This window comes from Carassius carassius, chromosome 2 (genome assembly GCF_963082965.1).
Source record: "Carassius carassius chromosome 2, fCarCar2.1, whole genome shotgun sequence".
NCBI classification, from domain to species: Eukaryota; Metazoa; Chordata; class Actinopteri; order Cypriniformes; family Cyprinidae; genus Carassius; species Carassius carassius.
In genome coordinates, this window is record NC_081756.1 from 47,510,557 (window position 1) to 47,531,280 (window position 20,724).

The following is a 20,724-nucleotide window of genomic DNA, read 5'->3' on the forward strand; positions in this document are numbered from 1 at the left end:
CAGCAGTATTTTAGCCATATTTCAGAGACAACAGAATTAATTATAAAGATGTACTTAAGACCTACATAGACGAACATTAAAGTGCTTTTTTGACCCACTTAAGTGTATCAAGTTTATTCAATTTATTATAGTTTAAATAGACATTTATATGAATTTTAAATATGATACACTTTTGTTTCATTGAATTTAACAAGCAAATAAATGTCCAAGAACATTACATTTAGTTTGCACCTAATTATATTGTTTTTAATTATATGATTTTTGTAATTAGTGCTCTTTTTAAAGATACGAGTGAACTTCCTATCCACAAGGGTCAGTTTAACAGTAAATACATGATTATAAGTGAACTGGATAGATTGCAATACATTAAATAAGTGTTTAAAAAAAAAGAACTCAAGATGCAAAAATGCAAAGATATTAAGAATGAATGACAAAAACAACAGGGAAGAAGAAAATGGAGACAGGTCAAGTGCAACAACTGGGTGATGTTCCAGAGAGTTGGTTTTCTCTCTCTTTTCTCACCTGTTTCCTGTTTGTTGTTGGCGGCTGTACTGCGTTTGAGCTCCGTCACTATATTCTTTTCATTGACTATTTCTAACTTAAAAATCAATTTTATACATCATCGTTTCCGTTTATATAACGTGTGAATATATCCTCTATTGTATTCTACAACAAAAACAATCAGAGCGCCTCGCTATTACTAGTTTTATTTTGATCTCCCGGGTCCGCTATTAGCTTTTAGCCCGTTAACATCAGCGGCGTGGTTGCTGCTAACTGCGCTTACATTGCTAATACTCTATTCACACACATTACCACTGCTGTACTCACTGTTACTTGCTTTAATGGCGGATGAATGTCTCCACTCTGTGCAGCTCGAGCTCGAGGCCGTGGGGAAGCAGATTCGCAACCTGGAGGAAAGGCAGGCCCAGCTGAGAGAGCGGAGAGCCGCGCTGGAATCATCCCGGGCTGACGCTCACAAGTCCAGGGTAAGTATACAGCGTGTTGCTAACAGTCCCACCACGTCTACTCCGTGTGTTTCTCTGCACAGGCCCGGTGCACCCAGGACGCGATCTTCCCAGATGTCCTTCACTGCGACGCCGGGACACCACGGACCCTGGGTGCATCCACAGCGGAGGACGCGAGCCGGGTCCCGGGCGACGACTTCTCCCCCTCCTGCCTTCGACATCTCCATCCGGAACCGCTTCGCTCCCCTCCGCGAGACAGGACGCGACGCTGTGATCATCGGAGACTCCATCGTCCGACACGTAAGTGCTACGTTAGCCGAAGGTAAAGTGCACACTCATTGTTTCCCTGGTGCTCGTGTTCTCGATGTTTCTGCGCAGATACCGGCGATCCTGAAGGCCGAGGAGAGCCCCAGAGCGGTCGTGCTTCACGCCGGGGTTAACGACACCACGCTGCGGCAGAAGGAGATGCTGAAGAGGGACTTCAGCAGCCTGATCGAGACGGTTCGCAGCACGACGCCCGCGGCGACCATCGTCGTGTCAGGACCACTGCCCACGTATCGACGAGGACACGAAAGGTTCAGTAGACTTTTTGCTTTAAATGAATGGTTGTTGTCATGGTGTAAAGAACAGAAACTGCTATTTGTTAATAACTGGAATCTTTTCTGTTTCGCGCTGATGGATTACACCCCAGCAGAATCGGAGCCGAGCTGCTCTCTGACAACATCTCCAGGACACTTCGCTCCATGTGACTAGTAAGACAATTCTCTAATAACTATTATGATGAGTTTTGTTCCACCCGCTTAAATGATAAAAGTACTTGCGCTGTAAAAACTATTAAGATTGTGTCTGTTCCCCGAATATTGAGGTCAAAATATAATGTAGGATCTAGAAAAAATCTTATCGTAATTAAACCAGAAAAATGTAAAGTAAATGAACAAAAACAATTTTTAAAGTTTGGGCTCATAAATATTAGATCACTCACACCCAAAGCAGTTATTGTAAATGAAATGATCACAGATAATAGTTTTGATGTACTCTGCTTGACTGAAACCTGGCTAAAACCAAATGATTATTTTGGTCTAAATGAGTCTACTCCACCAAACTACTGTTATAAGCATGAGCCCCGTCAGACTGGTCGTGGCGGAGGTGTTGCAACAATATATAGTGATATTCTCAATGTTTCCCAGAAAACAGGATACAGGTTTAGCTCATTCGAAATACTTCTGCTAAATGTTACACTGTCAGACATGCAAAAGAAATCTCTTGCTCTGGCTACTGTGTATAGACCACCAGGGCCGTATACAGAATTCCTAAAAGAATTTGCAGATTTCCTCTCAGACCTTCTAGTTACAGTTGATAAGGCGCTAATCATGGGAGATTTTAATATTCACGTTGATAATGCAAATGATACATTAGGACTTGCGTTTACTGACCTAATAAACTCCTTTGGAGTCAAGCAAAATGTCACCGGGCCCACTCATCGTTTTAATCATACACTAGATCTAATTATATCGCATGGAATCGACCTTACTGCTATAGATATTGTACCCCAATGTGATGATATTACAGACCATTTCCTTGTATCGTGCATGCTGCGTATAACTGATATTAACTATATGTCTCAGCGTTACCGTCTGGGCAGAACTATTGTTCCAGCCACCAAAGACAGATTCGCAAATAACCTGCCTGATCTATCTCAACTGCTTTTTGTACCCATAAATACACATGAATTAGACGAAATTACTGACAACATGGGCACTATTTTCTCTAATACATTAGAAGCTTTTGCCCCCATCAAATTGAAAAAGGTTAGAGAAAAACGTACTGTGCCATGGTATAACAGTAATACTCACTCTCTCAAGAAAGTAACTCGTAGTCTTGAACGCAAATGGAGAAAAACTAACTTGGAAGTTTTTAGAATTGCATGGAAAAACAGTATGTCCAGCTATAGACAGGCTCTAAAAACTGCTAGGGCAGAGCAAATACACAAACTCATAGAAAATAACCAAAACAATCCAAGGTTTTTATTTAGCACAGTGGCTAAGTTAACAAATTACCAGACGCCACCTGATTCAAATATTCCACCAACGTTAAATAGTAATGACTTTATGAATTTCTTCACTGATAAAATAGATAACATTAGAAATATAATAGCGAATGTAGATTCTACAGCGTCTAACACTTCAGTTTCATCCATTGCACCCAAAGATAAACTGCAGTGCTTTACAACTATAGGACAGGAAGAGCTAAATAAACTTATCACTGTATCTAAACCAACAACATGTTTATTAGATCCTGTACCCACTAAATTACTGAAAGAGCTGTTACCTGTAGCCGAAGAACCGCTTCTCAATATCATTAACTCATCGATATCTTTAGGTCACGTCCCAAAACCATTCAAGCTGGCGGTTATCAAGCCTCTTATTAAGAAACCAAAACTAGATCCTAGTGTACTGGCAAATTATAGGCCTATTTCAAATCTTCCATTTATGTCTAAAATTTTAGAAAAAGTTGTGTCTGCTCAATTGAGCACCTTCCTGCATAAAAATGATCTGTATGAAGAATTTCAGTTGGGTTTTAGGCCCCACCATAGCACAGAAACTGCACTTGTTAAAATTACAAATGACCTGCTCCTTGCGTCAGATCAAGGCTGCATCTCATTTCTAGTCTTACTTGATCTTAGTGCTGCGTTCGACACCATAGATCATGACATACTCATAGATCGATTACAAAACTATACAGGTATTCAAGGGCAGGCTCTAAGATGGTTTAGATCCTACCTGTCCGATCGCTACCATTTTGTTTACTTAAATGGGGTGTCATCTCATTTATCATCAGTAAAATATGGAGTGCCACAAGGATCCGTCCTAGGTCCCCTTCTATTTTCAATATACATGTTGCCCCTTGGTAATATTATTAGAAAATACGGAATTAGCTTCCACTGTTATGCTGATGATACTCAGCTATATATCTCAACGAGACCAGATGAAACTTCCCAATTATCTAAGCTAACAGAGTGTGTTAAAAATGTAAAAGATTGGATGACAAATAATTTTCTCCAATTAAATTCGGATAAGACAGAGATATTAATTATTGGACCAAAAACACTACACAGAATCTTGTAGATTACAATCTGCAACTAGACGGATGTACTGTTACTTCCTCTACAGTCAGAAATCTGGGTGTTATATTAGACAGCAATTTGTCTTTTGAAAATCATATTTCCAATGTTACAAAAACTGCATTCTTCCATCTTAGAAACATTGCCAAGCTACGAAACATGTTATCTGTTTCTGATGCAGAAAAGCTAGTTCATGCATTCATGACCTCTAGACTGGACTATTGTAATGCACTTCTAGGTGGTTGTCCTGCTTCGTCAATAAACAAGCTACAGGTGGTCCAAAATGCAGCAGCTAGAGTCCTTACGAGGTCAAGAAAATATGATCATATTACCCCAATTTTACAGTCTCTGCACTGGCTACCTATTAAGTTCCGAATCAGTTACAAATTATCATTACTTACCTATAAGGCCCTAAATGGTTTAGCTCCTGCGTACCTAACTAGCCTTCTACCACGCTACAACCCATCACGCACCCTAAGGTCACAAAACGCCGGACTTTTGGTAGTTCCTAGGATAGCAAAGTCCACTAAAGGAGGTAGAGCTTTTTCACATTTGGCTCCCAAACTCTGGAATAGCCTTCCTGATAATGTTCGGGGTTCAGACACACTCTCTCTGTTTAAATCTAGATTAAAAACACATCTCTTTCGCCAAGCATATGAAAAATGTATCTTTTAAATTGTGAGTGTAGTTGCATCTGATCAAATGTGCATTTTTATTCTTTAGCTTGGGTTAAACTAATTTTACTTTGTTGGATCAGCAGCTATGCTAATGATGTCTCTATTTTGTTTCTATGTTTTGCCACGGGATTTACATCCTGTGGTAACTAGGATTTACACAAGCTCCAGTCTGGATCCAGAACACCTGAGAAGAGATGATGCTGACCCTCAGAGGACCCCAGATGATCCTAACCTTGAATAAACAACAGAACTAAATAATTATTGCTACATGTGTGACTGCATCATATGATAACTATTAATTAATAATATTGATAGTTCATCGTCTAGCTGACTACGTCTTGTATTATTATTTTTTATTTTTTCTAAAATCCTGTCAAACGTGCACAAACTACTAGCTACTACTAAATATTGTAGAAACATAATTTTCTGTAAAGTTGCTTTGTAACGATTTGTATTGTAAAAAGCGCTATACAAATAAACTTGAATTGAATTGAATTGAACCTGAGCCTCTTCATCCTCTCTCTCGATCTCCTGCTTTCTCTTGTTTCCAGAGAAGTGTTTACTGAGGACTTATGATTGTCTGGCAATTCTGTTGCAGACTCCTTTCAGATAAAGTTGGGCTTTAATAATTCAGTGCTAGAGTTTGCAACATGTTTAGCAGTTTCCTGCCCACAAGCAGGTTCTGTTTTTCTCTGACTGGCTCTCTTGCCCTGTTTGCCTTCATTTAAAGCAGTTGGCTGGCCTCTGTGGCCAGTGTTTTGACCCCGTCCCTTTAGGTTCGACCCCATTACCCCCTGACTCCAGACACACACCATGAAGAATACCGCAGAGAAAACAGCAAGAGAGAGCAGACATGAATAAAACACAATCACATTCACCATGCTTCAAAGTTAATTCCTTTTATTTAACTCTTAAACGTAAGCAGAAGTCTGTATGCAAGCAAGAGACAGACAAATTTGTTTTTGCAATATTCTATTCAAATTATGAAGAAGCAATGAAAACGAGCAATAAAAATTTTTTTCAACAGAAATGAGCAAATGGAAATGAAAAGAAAATAAACTTTAATAAAGATCATTTGTTATTAAGTGTAGTTGATGCATTTTAAAGCCACAAAGGTTATTTGTTCTGAGTCTTTATGAAAAAGGACATAAAACACATAAAACTCAAAGAAAGCCACATAATGCAACTAACTACAACATGTCTGTAAGTCGACCAGCAGCCAAAATAACAACAACCAGTCATCATCTAGATTTTACATTAATATTTAATATATATATATTATTAATTGATCATCATATGACAGCTTAAAATCATTCTATGTTTCTATATCTATATATACTTAAAAACTGCAAGACAAATTAACTTATTGCCTCAAAAGGCCTATTTTTTGATGGTCATGTAAAATAATGACAATTACTGATTAAAAATAAATTAATTTTTTGCATGAAAATAAACTGAACAAAACAATGTCACAGCAGACAAGTGATCAACTAAGGACCAAAATAGAACTACAATAATAATATATAATTGTAATATATACTGTACATATGCATACATACACACACATAATAATACATAAAACTAGACATAAACCATAAATATTCTATTTTTTTAACAGAACAGTACAATTAAAATTCTAATATTTATGGTTTATGTATTATTTATTTTATATACATTATATATTTATATATTATATATCAAAAAATGTTTTAAGAGCATGCATTACAGCTTTGCAGCCAATCAAACAAGCAAACCAAAAAGAGACAATAATCAAAAAACACGCTCTTAAACGACCCTCTTTGTGTAGTGGTATCAAGTCTAATTCCCAGTGGATTTTATTTTTAATTTTTGCAATTCATATTGTCTTATATTATGTTGTATTGTTGTTGAAATTATTGTAAATGTATCTGCACACACTAAGTTTTTCACATTCTAACCATCTTAGTGATATCAATAAGAGTTGATAAATGACTTACCAATAGCAGCTTTAACTGTAATGGCTTCTGATTCTTGTGAGAATTCACTGATTCCCGCAGCATTGACTGCTCTTACCCGGAAAACATAACTCTCGCCTGTAGTCAAGCCATGACAGATAAATCTGCATGAACACATATAGACAAAAGTTAATATATTACAACATAAAATGGAAGTCTTTGGAGCTAAATCTCCTAAAAAAATGTTTGCATAGCATTCAGTAAATAACAAAATAACTGGCAAAAAATCTGCACAGTCGAGGTGGTATGTTACCCGTATGTGTGCATTTGTTCGGTAAAGAACGGGAGAAAGCGTGCTTTCCATTGGTAATAAAACATAATTTAAATACTTTGTCATTTTATTTGTTATATTTAGTGGCTTGGTCAGTGCATCAGTGGGTTTTGAATCTTTTGCTGTAGGAAGATTCGAAACAACTGAAGTCATCTGGTGTAGTGATATGGAGCTGCCTGAAACTACTTTAGCCCTGTGTTTCCTAAAAAAAATATTAGCACGCCTCAGAACGCTCGCCAACCAATCAGAACCAAGCATTAAAATGTTTATCTCAGGTGAAATCATACAGGTGATTTTCATTGGAGGAGAAAGAATCTACACACCACATGGCCAATTTGTGTCTGAAACATAAGTGACTTTATAATAATTAAAGAATATAGAATGATGTTTATAGAAATATTGTGTAAAAGCAATCTCACTTTTGGAATCGTGCTGTTTTACTGAATATTAGTCTGTGATCACTCTGCCGTGTGCCTATGGCCATGTTACAGCTGAGATATTAAGTACACCAGCACTCTTGCTTGTGTGATTTGATTAATTATCATTACACTGTAAAGAAAAATACCTACCTTGTGCCTTTAACTGGTTTGTTGTTGCATGGCTCCCAAGCATTGCTCCCAGCAATGCTGCTCTCAATGTAGTAGCCCACCAGCTCTTTAGCGTCACGTGACGCTTCCCATGAAACCACCACAGATGTGTCTGTATTACGGGTGGGAACCACACGGCCCGGGGCTGATGGGATATCTGCAGGCAGGTGACATAAAAGTCTATTACTCTATTATGCTATTATAGAATTTATAAACAATAATTATCTGCGTGCTGTAAACAAAAAACAAACAAACAAACAAATTGTTACAAACATGCCAGGTTCCACCTCCACACAATCACAGTGCACACCCTGAATACTAGTCATCACCACCTGCTCCTCATCGTTCGCGACAAGATCATTCCTGTATGCTTACTATTAGGACTAACTCCTCTTCTACCTTCTCTCTAAGGATTGCCTCTGAAGATACCTATTCCCCTAAAGTGCGTGTGTGTGGTTCACCTACCCTTCCTGAAGTCACTACCTTCCCGGCACGGATCCCAACGCCCATCCACTCCTCACTACTTGCTCCTCTGCTTGTGTCTTTAATAAACCAACTTCATCTGTTACTCCTCTGTCTCCTGTGTGATCCGTAACAGATGACCGGACCAGCACCGAGAGACACAAGCATGAGCCTCACGGATCCCTTCCAAGACCTTGTTGATGCACTCCGTCTGACACTCATGTCAGCACCTGCTTCCCCACCACCAGTGAGCACTTCCGCCGATCCCGTCATCCCTCCTTCACCTGCCGTGCACGCCAGTCCCATGGCCAGGCCGGCACCCTACTCTGGTTCGGCGGAGGAATGCAGCGGTTTCCTGCTTCAGTGTTCACTGGTCCTGGAGATGCAACCGCTCTCGTATCCAACGGACCGCTCTAAGGTAGCATCCATCATTTCCCAATTGCAAGGCAAAGCATAACTGTGGGCAGATTCACTCTGGACTCAAAATAACCCAGTGATTCAGTCATATTCTAGCTTCATCGAACACTTCCGCAAAGTTTTCGGCAGACCTGCCTGGGATTCCTCGATAGGTGAGAGGCTGTACAATTTAAAACGATTGAAAATGTCTGTCAATGAATATGCCTTGCAGTTCAGAACCCTGGCGGCCTCCAGTGGATGGAACGAACAAGCCTTGCTAACGACTTACCGCCAAGGACTGGAACCCAGAGTGCGGTTGCATCTCGCTGCATACGAGGATACCATCGGCCTCAAGCGATTCATCCAGCTGTCCATCCGCTTCGCCACTCATATGCAGTCGTGCTTAGAAGAGCACCAGGGCCAGGCGCCATCCTCCACACCACTTTGCCGACCAGAGAACGTCAGCTCCCCAGAACCAGCCAACGAACCCATGATAGTAGACTCATACCGCCTCACTATGGCGGAGCGTCAGAGATGGCTGGCCCAGAACCAGTGTTTGTACTGTGCAGCTCCGGGGCATACCATTGCTGTGTGCCCTGTCTGTCCTCCTCGTCCTATGGTGAGTGCCATTTTCCCTTCACGATACCAAATGAAACCACTCAACACTGTTGTGACACTTACTGCCGCTGATGTATCTCTTCCAGTTTCCCCCTCCTCGATTCTGGGTCAGCCGGCAACTTCATCTCCGGCGCTCTCTGCCGTCAGCTAAGGCTCCCAACCATGGCCATGCCGGCCGCTTACCAGATCCACACAATCACCGGCAGGCCGTTAAGCAAAAAATATGTACGTCACTGTGTGGGTCCCATTTCCCTCCAGACAGGACTCCTACATCATGAGGAAATCCATCTGCTGGTTCTGGAGGACTCCACCGCTGACGTAATCCTAGGGCGCCCATGGTTGGAGCAGCATAACCCTGTGATCTCCTGGAAGACCGGAGAAATCTTGAAGTGGGGCGAAGCTTGCTTTCAATCATGTATCTCCGGCTGCCCTGTTCCCTTGGAACATCCCCCTGAACCACTACCAGTTTACTCCACATCCATTGAAAGCCCTGTCGAGAACCAATCCATCTCCATTCCCCAGTGCTACGCCCCCTTCAGCGATGTCTTCTGCCCTAAGCGGGCCTACGAGCTGCCTCCACACCGGCCGTGGGACTGTTCAATAGATCTGCTGCTGGGTGAACCAGTGCCAAGGGGACGGATATATCCCCTATCCATTCCCGAGGAGAAGGCCAAGGAGGACTACATCAAGGAGGCGCTGGTACAAGGATACATCCGCCCATCTACCTACCCTGCTGCGTCCAGCTTCTTCTTCGTGGCCAAGAAAGATGGAGGTTTGCGGCCATGCATTGATTATAGAGCCTAAAATAAGATAACTCAGAAATTCCGGTATCCACTTCCCCTCGTCCCAGCGGCCCTGGAACATCTCCGTGGTGCCACTGTATTCACCAAGTTGGACCTCTGTATTCCAGGATTTCATACATGAGGTGCTCCGGGATTTCCTCCACCAGTTCGTCCTAGTTTACATTGATGACATCCTGATATACTTCCGGAGCCTGGTAGAACATCAGTGCCACGTTAGGGAGGTCCTGCAACGCCTGAGGGACTACCAGCTCTATCTGAAAGCAGAGAAGTGTTCTTTCCATCAACCCTCAGTGCAGTTCCTTGGGTATACCATCGACCGCAGTGGCATCCGGCTGGACGAGGGGAAGGTGAGCGCAGTCAGGGACTGGCCCATTCCAACCACTATTAAGGAATTGCAACGATTCCTTGGCTTCGCCAACTTTTATAGATGATTCATTCAGAATTTTAGTACAATCACCAGCCCTCTAACCAACCTCCTTCGCCAGAAGCCCAAATCTCTGTCTTGGACTCCTGCTGCCACCGAGGCCTTCCAGGCCCTCAAGCGAGCCTTCACGACCGCCCCACTCCTTGTACATCCAGACCCCGATCTGCCATTTGTAGTGGAAGTGGACGCCTCTACCACCGGAGTGGGAGCGGTCCTTTCACAGCAGCAGGGGACTCCCAGCCGCCTCCATCCATGTGCCTTCTTCTCCAGGAAACTCAACCCGGCGGAGGTAAACTATGACATCGGGAATAGGGAGTTACTTGCCATCAAACTTGCCCTGGAGGAGTGAAGACATTGGCTGGAGGGAGCCAAACACCCATTTCAAGTTCTCACTGACCACAAGAACCTGGAATACCTTAGAGCAGCCAAGAGACTCAACCCCAGACAGGCCCGCTGGGCGTTATTCTTCAACCGCGTCCAGTTTTCCATCTCCTACCGCCCAGGGGCAAAGAACGTAAAGGCCGATGCTCTATCCAGATGTTACGCACCCAAAGAAAGGTCAGAAAACCCGGAACCCATCCTCCAGGACAAGCTCATAGTTGCCCCTATCACCTGGTCAGTTGAGACTCTTCCTCCTGCCGAACCTCCTAACAACACCCCGCCGGGTTGCCCACCAGGACACCAATATATCCCCAGGACACGGCGCACTCCACTTATCCACTCCACCCATACATCACTTGGCACTGGTCACCCGGGGGTCAATGAAACCCTCTCGTTGCTACGGGAACGCTTCTGGTGGCCCAACATGGCCTCGGATGTCAGAAGGTACGTGAGTGGATGTACCAGCTGCGCCATGTCCAAGAGTCCTCGCCATCTACCATCTGGCAAACTTCATCCTCTGCCCGTTCCCAAACGTCCGTGGTCACACCTAGGGGTGGATTTCATCACGGACTTTCCACCCTCTGACAATAACACATGTATACTAGTAATTGTGGATCGATTTTCTAAAGCTTGTCGTCTTCTTCCCATGAAGGGCCTACCCACTGCCATGGAAGCGGCAGAACTGATGTTTAACCATGTCTTCAGGTACTTCGGCATCCCAGAAGACATAGTGTCTCATCGGGGCCCCCAGTTCATCTCCCGGGTATGGAGAGCGTTTCACTCCCTCCTAGGTGTGGCCATCAGCATGTCCTCCGGCTATCACCCACAATCTAACAGGCAGACGGAGAGGAAGGTCCAGGAGATCGGACGCTTCCTCCGCACCTTCTGTCACGGCCACCAGAACTCCTGGAACCAATTCCTGGGGTGGGCCTAGTACGCACAGAACTCCCTCCGTCAACCCACCACCAGACTCACACCCTTCCAGTGCGTACGCGGCTACCAGCCACCTCTATTCCCCTGGTCAGGAGAGCCCTCGGATGTTCCCGCAGTCGACTACTGGTTCCGGGAGAGCGAGAGGGTCTGGGACGCGGCTCATCACCAGCTACAACGGGCGCTTCGCAGACGCAGGACGACAGCCGACCTTCGCCGGTCTGAGGCCCCCCAATACCAACCCGGTCAGAAGGTTTGGCTGTCTACCCGGGTCATCCGCCTGCGTCTACCCTGCTGCAAGCTTAGTCCCAGATTCATTGGCCCATTCACTATCACCCAGCAGATAAATCCGGTCACTTATAAACTCCAGCTTCCCCCTGAGTACCGGATTCACCCTACATTTCATGTATCACTCCTGAAACCTCACCATCCCTCTGTTTCTCCCTCCACAGAACCTGGCGAGACGGAAACCCCCCTCCTCTCCTCCTAGATGACGGTGCAGCTTATACAGTCAAGGACATCCTGGACTCCCGGCGGCGTGGTGGGCAGCTGGAATACCTAGTGGACTGGGAGGGATACGGTCCAGAGGAACGTTCCTGGGTCCCACGCAACGACATCTTGAATCCCGCCTTACTGGATACCTTCCATTCCATTCACCCCAACCGACCAGCTCCCAGGGGAAGAGGATGCCCACCACGTCGTCGGGGTCCCCGGCCCTCGGGAGGGGGGTACTGTTACAAACACGCCAGGTTCCACCTCCACACAATCACAGCGCACACCCTTACCTGAATACTAGTCATCACCACCTGCTCCTCATCACCCACTCTGCACCATAAAAGCCACACACGCACTCAGTCATCGTCCGGTCACGTTTGCGACAAGATCATTCCTGTATGCTTACTATTAGGACTAACTCCTCTTCTACCTTCTCTCTAAGGATTGCCTCCGAAGATACCGATTCCCCTAAAGTGCGTGTGTGTGGTTCACCTACCCTTCCTGAAGTCACTACCTTCCCGGCACGGATCCCAACGCCCATCCACTCCTCACTACCTGCTCCTCTGCTTGTGTCTTTAATAAACCAACTTCATCTGTTACTCCTCTGTCTCCTGTGTGATCCGTAACAGTAATTACGTTGGTAATCATTTGCACAAATGGTAAATGAGGAGTGAATGTAATATGAGTGGAGTTTAAATATTTTATTAGCTCACTTGTAATAAACTCAAAGCTTCGGACGAACAAGTTCAAACAAGATGAACATGCAGCCTTCTTTTTAAGTGACTACTTAGCAGATAAATAATTACATGACATGAGTAGAAATTGTTTTCAGATCGCACATATTCTAAAAGATTTCCACAATAATAATAATAGTGATATTTTGTTTTCAGTGTATAATACTTAAGTCCTCTAATTTAATTTAGAAAAACAATAATTAAGATGCAAGATGGCACTAGTTGCATTTGTGTGAAACAAGAAATGAAGGATGTGAAAGTAGTGCTGGCTTCACAAACCAGAATTACTGTAAGTATTCCAGACAGCCTAACACAACAGTATGATATATCAGTATGCCATAATCATAAAAATATAAATATTTCCTTGATCTTTTGCTTTGTAAAGATGCTGTCGTTGAATATATCATACCCAGCTTGTCCCCAACCGTGGTGGCTTCGGTCGGTTCGGATGGTTCACCAACACCGGCTGAGTTGCAGCAGCGAACGCGGAAGCGGTAAGATTTTCCCTCGGCCAGATCAAAAAGAGCGAAACGTGGAGATCTGACGGGGATTTCAGTGTTGACTCGCTGCCAGCTTTCTGTGCCAGACACACACTGCACACACACATTATTACTGAACCAATTACAAACAACAGTCTTCAACATACACTTTATTAAATATATAAATGCCACTGGCAGTGGTTATAGAGTCTGACCTTCTCCACGTAATACATAACCCCTTGGTGGCCCTTGTCCCCTGGAGGCTTCCAGCTCAACACCACATAGTTTTTAGTGGCTTCAATGACTGAGAGATCACAAGGTCTGCTGGGAACCACTCCATCTACATGAGTTCAAGATCAAATACAAAATGCAGCATGTGGGTTAATTGATCAGTTTTATGTAATAAACTGAGGGATTTCGAACGAGAATACAATGGACATGGCAAGGAGATCTCAAAAATACAGATATAGCATCTAATCAGTGTACTTTTTATTATTATTTTATAAAGATTCCCAGTGGAAACCTGTTTCCACCAAAGTTCAGTAAAAATATGATCACGTAGGCCATAACAATGTGAAACTATTTTCTTAATAATGAGAGATGTTCTCCTTATAATGCCTTGGTTTCTCATAAAAATGTGACACTTTAAGGTTATGAGACACTCAAAAAAATGTGAAATGTTCTCTTTATACATACATATATATAAAATGCCTAAAAAAATGAGAAAATTCTCATAATGATTAGATTCTCATCAGTCATAACTATCAAGAAGTTTTTCACTAATATGAGATGTGCGTGATTTAATACGAATTTTTTTTAATGAAAAGTCATTATAATGAGATTTATTTTCTATTTAACTTAATAATAGTAGGACATTTTATTATAATTATAAAGTTTCACAGTATTATAAGATAAGAAGTCATTAGAGAGTTTATTCTAATGAGATATGAAGTTTTTCACTATAATAAAATGTTATCATAATAATGAGATTTATACTCTAAATATCATCACATGAACTCATTATATACATAAAGTCATTTTTACAATAAATATTCTCTATAATGAGATACCAAGTCCTTATTATGAGAAAGTTTCTCATTTTTATGAGATACTAAGCGGTAATCAATGGAAAGTGTCTTATTATTATGATACAGGAAGTCAATGTGAGAAATTTTCTCAATAAAAAGAGAACAATAAGTTATATTTGTTAACTTTCGATTATGACTTAAATAATCTATGGTGGCTTCTATAGGAATCCCTGTATTTAAATGTTTTTAATGACAAAAAGAGATCATTTTGATTTGACATTTCTCACCCACAGGCTCCTCCTCAGTCACAATGATTTGTCCAGTCCAAGGAGCAGAGGTTCCTACAGAACAACAGTGTATTTTACTGCTTGCTTTGTTGTCGTTTAGTTTTTGTGGATTTGCTCTGTTGATCTGGCTGTACCTTTTCTAGTGCGGTCTGAAGGGTCCATAGCAGCTACTGGTTCAGCCACACGGGATGGATGGCTCAGGCCTGCCTTGTTCACCGCACGCACTCGAAACACATAGCTTCGTCCTTCCACCAGACCCGTTACAGGGAAGCGTGCAAACTTCACCGGAGTGTCATTGCATTGCGACCAGTGTGTCGTACCAACTTCACACCTGCAGCAAGAAGAGGGAGGGAAATACAATTTAATGCACCAGGATATATACAGTCTGATGTTCTATAGGGCTTCTGCTGGTTTCAAAAGGTCATTAAAAGTCTTAATTCTCCCTTCCACAACTGAATCTTAAAGGTCTTCAATTGAAGCAGAAATTATTACAATTTTTGGAATAATTGTTGCATGCATTGAAAAAAAAATTATGTGTAAACAATGAAGATATATTTACTTTAGATGCAAAATGAAGATCAGAAGGCTTGCTTTCTGAGAAACAGATCAAAATTAAATGAGTTTATGCTTAAAACAAGAACAAATATCTGTAAATGTGATGGGAAAACCTCTGATCCCTTTAAATTAAGTTGATATTTTCTGAGCCCACTGGCAGATGTTCTTTTTTTCAAACATAAACTCACTTTATTTTGATCAATATCTTAATTTCGCAATTAATTTTGCTTTTGTTTCTTGATTTATGAATCTTTAGACATTTACACTGGAACAAAATACAAAAAAAAAAAAATCATTGAGAAAGAACATCACTTTTTTATGGAAGCCCGTTTCTGCCACTGAATAAAAAATACAACAAGGTAATCGTGACTTTTTATCCCACAATTCTGACCTTTTTTTCTCAGAATTGCGAGCTCATATCTTGCAATTCTGACTTTATAACACGCAATTGTGAGTTATAAAGTCAGAATTTTGAGATATAAAGTCGCAATTCAGATTTTTTCTTGTTATTGCGAGTTTAAATCTCGCAATTCTGACTTTGTTTTTATCACAATTGCGAGATATAGATGCACAATTCCGAGAAAAAAAGGCAGAATTGCGAGATATAAAGTCACAATTACCTTGTTTTATTTTTTATTTAGTGGCAGAAAAGGACTTCCATACTTTTTGCAGTTTGATCAAAAGGTATAGTAAGAATTTCCATATTCTAATTAAGCTATTTTCAATATCTATCCACATCTAGATTCCAACGAAAACCAGCTGATGTTATATAATCTACATTAAAGATTGTTTCAGCTGGATTTTCCAGTGATATGAGATTTAGTGTTTGGTTCTGGCCTATATGATGTTTATTTGCACTATACCTGAGACATTTATATGGCTAACATCTTCATTCTGTCTACTTGAGGTTTTTATTTGATCTTGTGTGATGTGTGACCTGTCAACAAAGTAGCCCAGAATGGGACTTCCTCCATCGACAGCAGGCTGTTTCCAGCTAACGATCACATAATCCTTGTTAGCATCCAGACTATGAACATCTAAAGGAGCACCAGGAGCGCCTGCAACCTCCGCATCAGCATCTAACAAACACACATAAAATAAAGTCTGAACGAAGCATTCAAACAACTGCGATTAGTTTGCATAAAGAAACAGCATGCTAACCCTTGTGAAAAATAAGTGCTCTTATTTGTATTGAATGTGCACTTGTAGAGTACTTACAAATCTTAAAAGTAGCTATATTTTAAAAAACGGCATTTGCAGATAGTAAAATATGAATTAAATAAAAGCCATTTGCAGTGTACTTAAAGACACATGCATGACTATGTTTCTAAAAACACACTTAAGTACACTTTTTAAAAAGGGAACTTTAATGTCAATCTAAAGTTTTAATCATGTTTTAATAATAGTGTATCTTGTCGTGTTATAAAGAAGTAAACTTATTTTGATGTGTGACTAACACATGTAAAGTACTTGATTATCATTTTATCTGGTGTTGTTTGAAATTGAATTTAAAGTTAATATATTTTAAATGTACTAACTTGCAACTTCATCATTACAAATGTGTAATTACAAATATATGGCATAATTTTCCATAAATGCTTGTCAGCTCATTCAGCAGTACTTTAAGCATACTTCAAAGACAGAAGTAATTAAGAAATTACATATAAAGGTGTACTTAAGTCCTACTTAAGTAGGCCATAAAAGCACTTAAAAATTCAGCTAATTGCATTTACTATAAATTTTCATTTAATCGCAATTAACTTCTGCAATTAAGTGTCTAAAAACATTCATTTTGCATTTAAATTATACTTATACACTGTAAGAATTTTTCAAAGTTGTAAATAAAACAAATATTATTAGAGTTTGTTTGACGAAAAAAAAATCAGTTTTCTACTTCTAATTTCATTTAATTAAATGTGTTAATTTCTTTTTCTTAATATTTTTTTTACCCAATTTTTTCAGTATGTACTTATATAGCGAGAACTCTTATGCAAAGTATTCTAAAGTGTGCTTCTTTTTCGCAAAGTTAATTAAAAACTGAACACAGTGTATTGCAGTGTTTAAATAAGTGAGTGTTGAGAACTTCATTCGTCGAGGCAGTTTCACAGCTCCTTCATCTGGATGTCATGATAGCATCGACACAGCATGACAGGGATAAATTTAGAAAGAAACATGAGCTGGGAACGGAGGCTTACAGAGATACGCAAATCTCAGTGCAGGCCAAAAGAGTTTGTATCAGTATTACCAGCATGAATAATTTGGCTTGTAATAAAGCACCAGTCTGAACTGGAGCGAGTTGACTGTATTGGTCCTCACCTCTGACAAAGACGTACGCTGAATGAGTCTCAAAGCCAGATTTGGTGATGACACGAAGAGTGTAGAGTCCTTCATCCTCCTTGTTGAGGTGTGAGAGAGTAAGAGTCGCTCGGTCGCCGCTCCAGTGCATCTGAACCCATTTTGATGGCAGCAGCAGTTTATCTGAAACGCACAAACACATCCGTACATTACAGTCTGTGTCTCTAGGAAGAAAATACATGTCAAAATAACTGTTTCCAATGTAAATATATTGTAAAATGTAATTTATTCCTTTGATCAAAGCTGTATTTTCAGCATCATTCCTCCAGTCTTCGGTGACACATGATCTTCAGAAATCATTCTAATATGATGATTTGCTGCTCAAGAAACATTTCTGATTATTATCAATGATGAAAACATTTCAAGTTTGTGGAAACCGTTATAAACTACCATTAAAGTAAAATAAAAATATATATACTGTTATTCATCGAAGATGCTTTAAATTGCTCAAATGTGACAGTAAAGACATTCATAATGTTACAAAAGATTTTATTTCAAATAAATGATGTTTGAACTTTCTATTCATCAAATGTCGTGAAGTGAGATGTTATCCTGAAGTATAATGATTTCCACATACTGTAAAATTTAAGCAGCAAAAACAGTTTTCAACATTTCTGAAGATCATGTGACTCTATAGACTGGAGTAATGATGCTGAAAATACAGCTGCGCATCACAGGAATATATTGAATTTCACAATATTACAAATAGAAAAGTTGTTTTACATTGCAGTAATATTTTTCAATATTTCTGTTTTTGCTATATTCTTTGTCATTGGACATCGGAGCGAAACGTTGTATGTTCATACATTTATTTTTTATATATTTGCAAGTGAGGATTTTATTTCTTCAAATAAAATGTAGCTTTGGTGAGCATAAGAGCCTTCTTTCGAAAAACAGTAGAAGATCGTAATTATTCCAAACATTTGACTGGTTGTCTATACACCACTTTGCAAGAAGTAAAGATTAAATATGCATGATCAGTTGATTTCAGGATTGGCCAGTATTAGCAGTATTGTCTGATGACATCAGTTTTGCAGGAGATTACTATTATTGTTATTACCATCTCTGTACCACTCTATCTCAGGCTGGAAGCGCTGCAGTGAAGGATAGATGATAACAGAGCAGCCAAAACTCAGCGTCTCACCCTCACGACCGAAAGACACACCAAACTTCTCCACAATGTTCGTCTCGAATTTCACTCCGTAGTCCAGACAAGGTGCTGTGGTACACACACATATTAAATTCAGTTTATTTTATGAAAATGCAATATCGTTGGCAATGACCCCAGAATTCACCTTGTGGAAAATGATGCACACATAAACACATATTTATGACGAATATTTGAAATTTTCACAGGAATACCATCAAGAAGTGAAAGGAGACTGACAGTAAGCATCATTTAGGTGGACGACAAATTCATAAAATACACAATGAGACAACGAAAGTGCGGTGAATGTTAGTGAGTATAGGAAGACATATGCATTAACAATGCTGAGACACACAAAGAATAGAAAAGAGTGGCACTTCCATGAAGATGAATACAATTATATACACACACACACACAGAAAATGGAAATGCAAAGAATAATAATAACAAAAATATTTATGCAAGAAATCTTACGTCCTCAGTATGGAAGCTTGTGTCCACCACGTTTCGTGCAAGTTTCACAATTCTGAGATAAAAAGTCGGAATTGTGAGAAATAGTCAGAAAAGTAAGATGTAAAATCAGAAGGTAGAAAAAAAAGAGTAAAAATTGCTTGTTTGTATCGCGCTATTTTGACTTTTTTTCTCAGAATTGCAAGAAAAAGTGAAGATGTAAGATGTAAAAAATACAATTCAGAGCAAAATCTAAAATTGAGAGACAAAAATAAGAATTCTGAGTAAAAAGTCAGAATTGCAAGATTTAAAATCGTGATTTAGAGAAAAAAGTTAGAATTGCAAGCAAAAATGTATTCTAAATTCTGAATTTTTATGTTGCAACGTTTTGACTCTTTTCTCAATTTTCTCAATGTCACAATTAATTTTTTTATCTTGTTGTGGAAGTCTTCCATAATGCCTTTTTTTATTTTATTTTATTTTTTATTTTTCTGTATTGCCAATATGCACTGAAGGAATAACAAACAAAAACGGTCAGGTACAATTGCGTTGAGATTTGCATTGCAACTGAATTACAGTAAACATGATTTTGGTTTTTGTTATGACAAGTGAAGGAATTATTTTTTGTGAAAACCATTAGAAAGTTGCATTTAATTTTTCTTTTATAGTTATTTTTTTGTTGTCAAAACTGATTCTATAAAATAATGTAATTTTGGCCTTATTGTAAGCTTAATGTTGAATGACTGAATATTTCCCTTTTCAAGAATGTAAAAAACAAGTAATATTTGGATAATAGCAATTCAATATTTAACACCAGATACTAATCAAGCACATAGTGTGTAACTTGTCAAAGCACTCCTGAATGTTATCTATACACAATATTTCAACAAATTTATCAAATGAACAAAGATAGAGAAGTAAAACGATGAGAAGAGACGATCATGCATATAAGAGGATCAGGAAAACAAGACGAGACTAAAACATTTAAAGAACATTATAGAAAAACCTTCACAAAGGCTACCTTCAAAGCCGAACCTTCTGCTTTCTGCACCAGCGAATCAGAAACAAAATCGCCATTGGCCAGCTTACATGAAAAACTTAAGTGTCATGCTCACAGCTTCACACACTTCAGCAAAGCACATACTGTATACAGAAAATGTGAAAGAAGAGCATCAGGTTTTATTGTGAAATACTTACGGAGTCTGGGAGATGGCAGAGACTCCTCAACTTCTCCTTTCAATCCTAAATGAATCAACACACATAATGACAAGACCTTCTTTTTTTCTGTTTGATCAAATAATTGGAAAATGTTCTTTTTATGATCCTTTGTAAACCATAACAACCCATTTTACAATTTGCTTGAACTATTCCTTGTGATGAAATTGTCAGCAATATTCAAATAACTATTGGTACTTTTCAGTCACATGACTTTTTTATATATCTCACATATGTAGCGACTCAAAGAAATGGCGATGAATTCAAAACCACATGAACGTAGATGCCAAGAAAAAGTGTCAATCATTGGATTTGATCCATACATTTTACAAAGTTCCAAAAAAAAAATA

General features: G+C 39.8%; 1 protein-coding gene across 1 annotated transcript in view; it reads right to left on the bottom strand.

Moving 5' to 3' along the window:
- LOC132095512 (M-protein, striated muscle-like) overlaps positions 1 to 20,724 on the bottom strand; it is a 48,447-nt gene that overhangs the window by 15,863 nt on the left and 11,860 nt on the right. Inside the window, exons 6-15 of the mRNA XM_059500587.1 lie at positions 20,357 to 20,401; positions 18,623 to 18,781; positions 17,524 to 17,685; positions 16,145 to 16,286; positions 14,787 to 14,983; positions 14,653 to 14,706; positions 13,553 to 13,677; positions 13,268 to 13,451; positions 7,598 to 7,772; positions 6,740 to 6,861 (exon numbers count right to left, since the gene is read on the bottom strand). Coding sequence (XP_059356570.1) covers positions 6,740 to 6,861; positions 7,598 to 7,772; positions 13,268 to 13,451; positions 13,553 to 13,677; positions 14,653 to 14,706; positions 14,787 to 14,983; positions 16,145 to 16,286; positions 17,524 to 17,685; positions 18,623 to 18,781; positions 20,357 to 20,401 — 1,365 coding nt within the window. The remainder of the gene's footprint in view (positions 1 to 6,739; positions 6,862 to 7,597; positions 7,773 to 13,267; positions 13,452 to 13,552; positions 13,678 to 14,652; positions 14,707 to 14,786; positions 14,984 to 16,144; positions 16,287 to 17,523; positions 17,686 to 18,622; positions 18,782 to 20,356; positions 20,402 to 20,724) is intronic.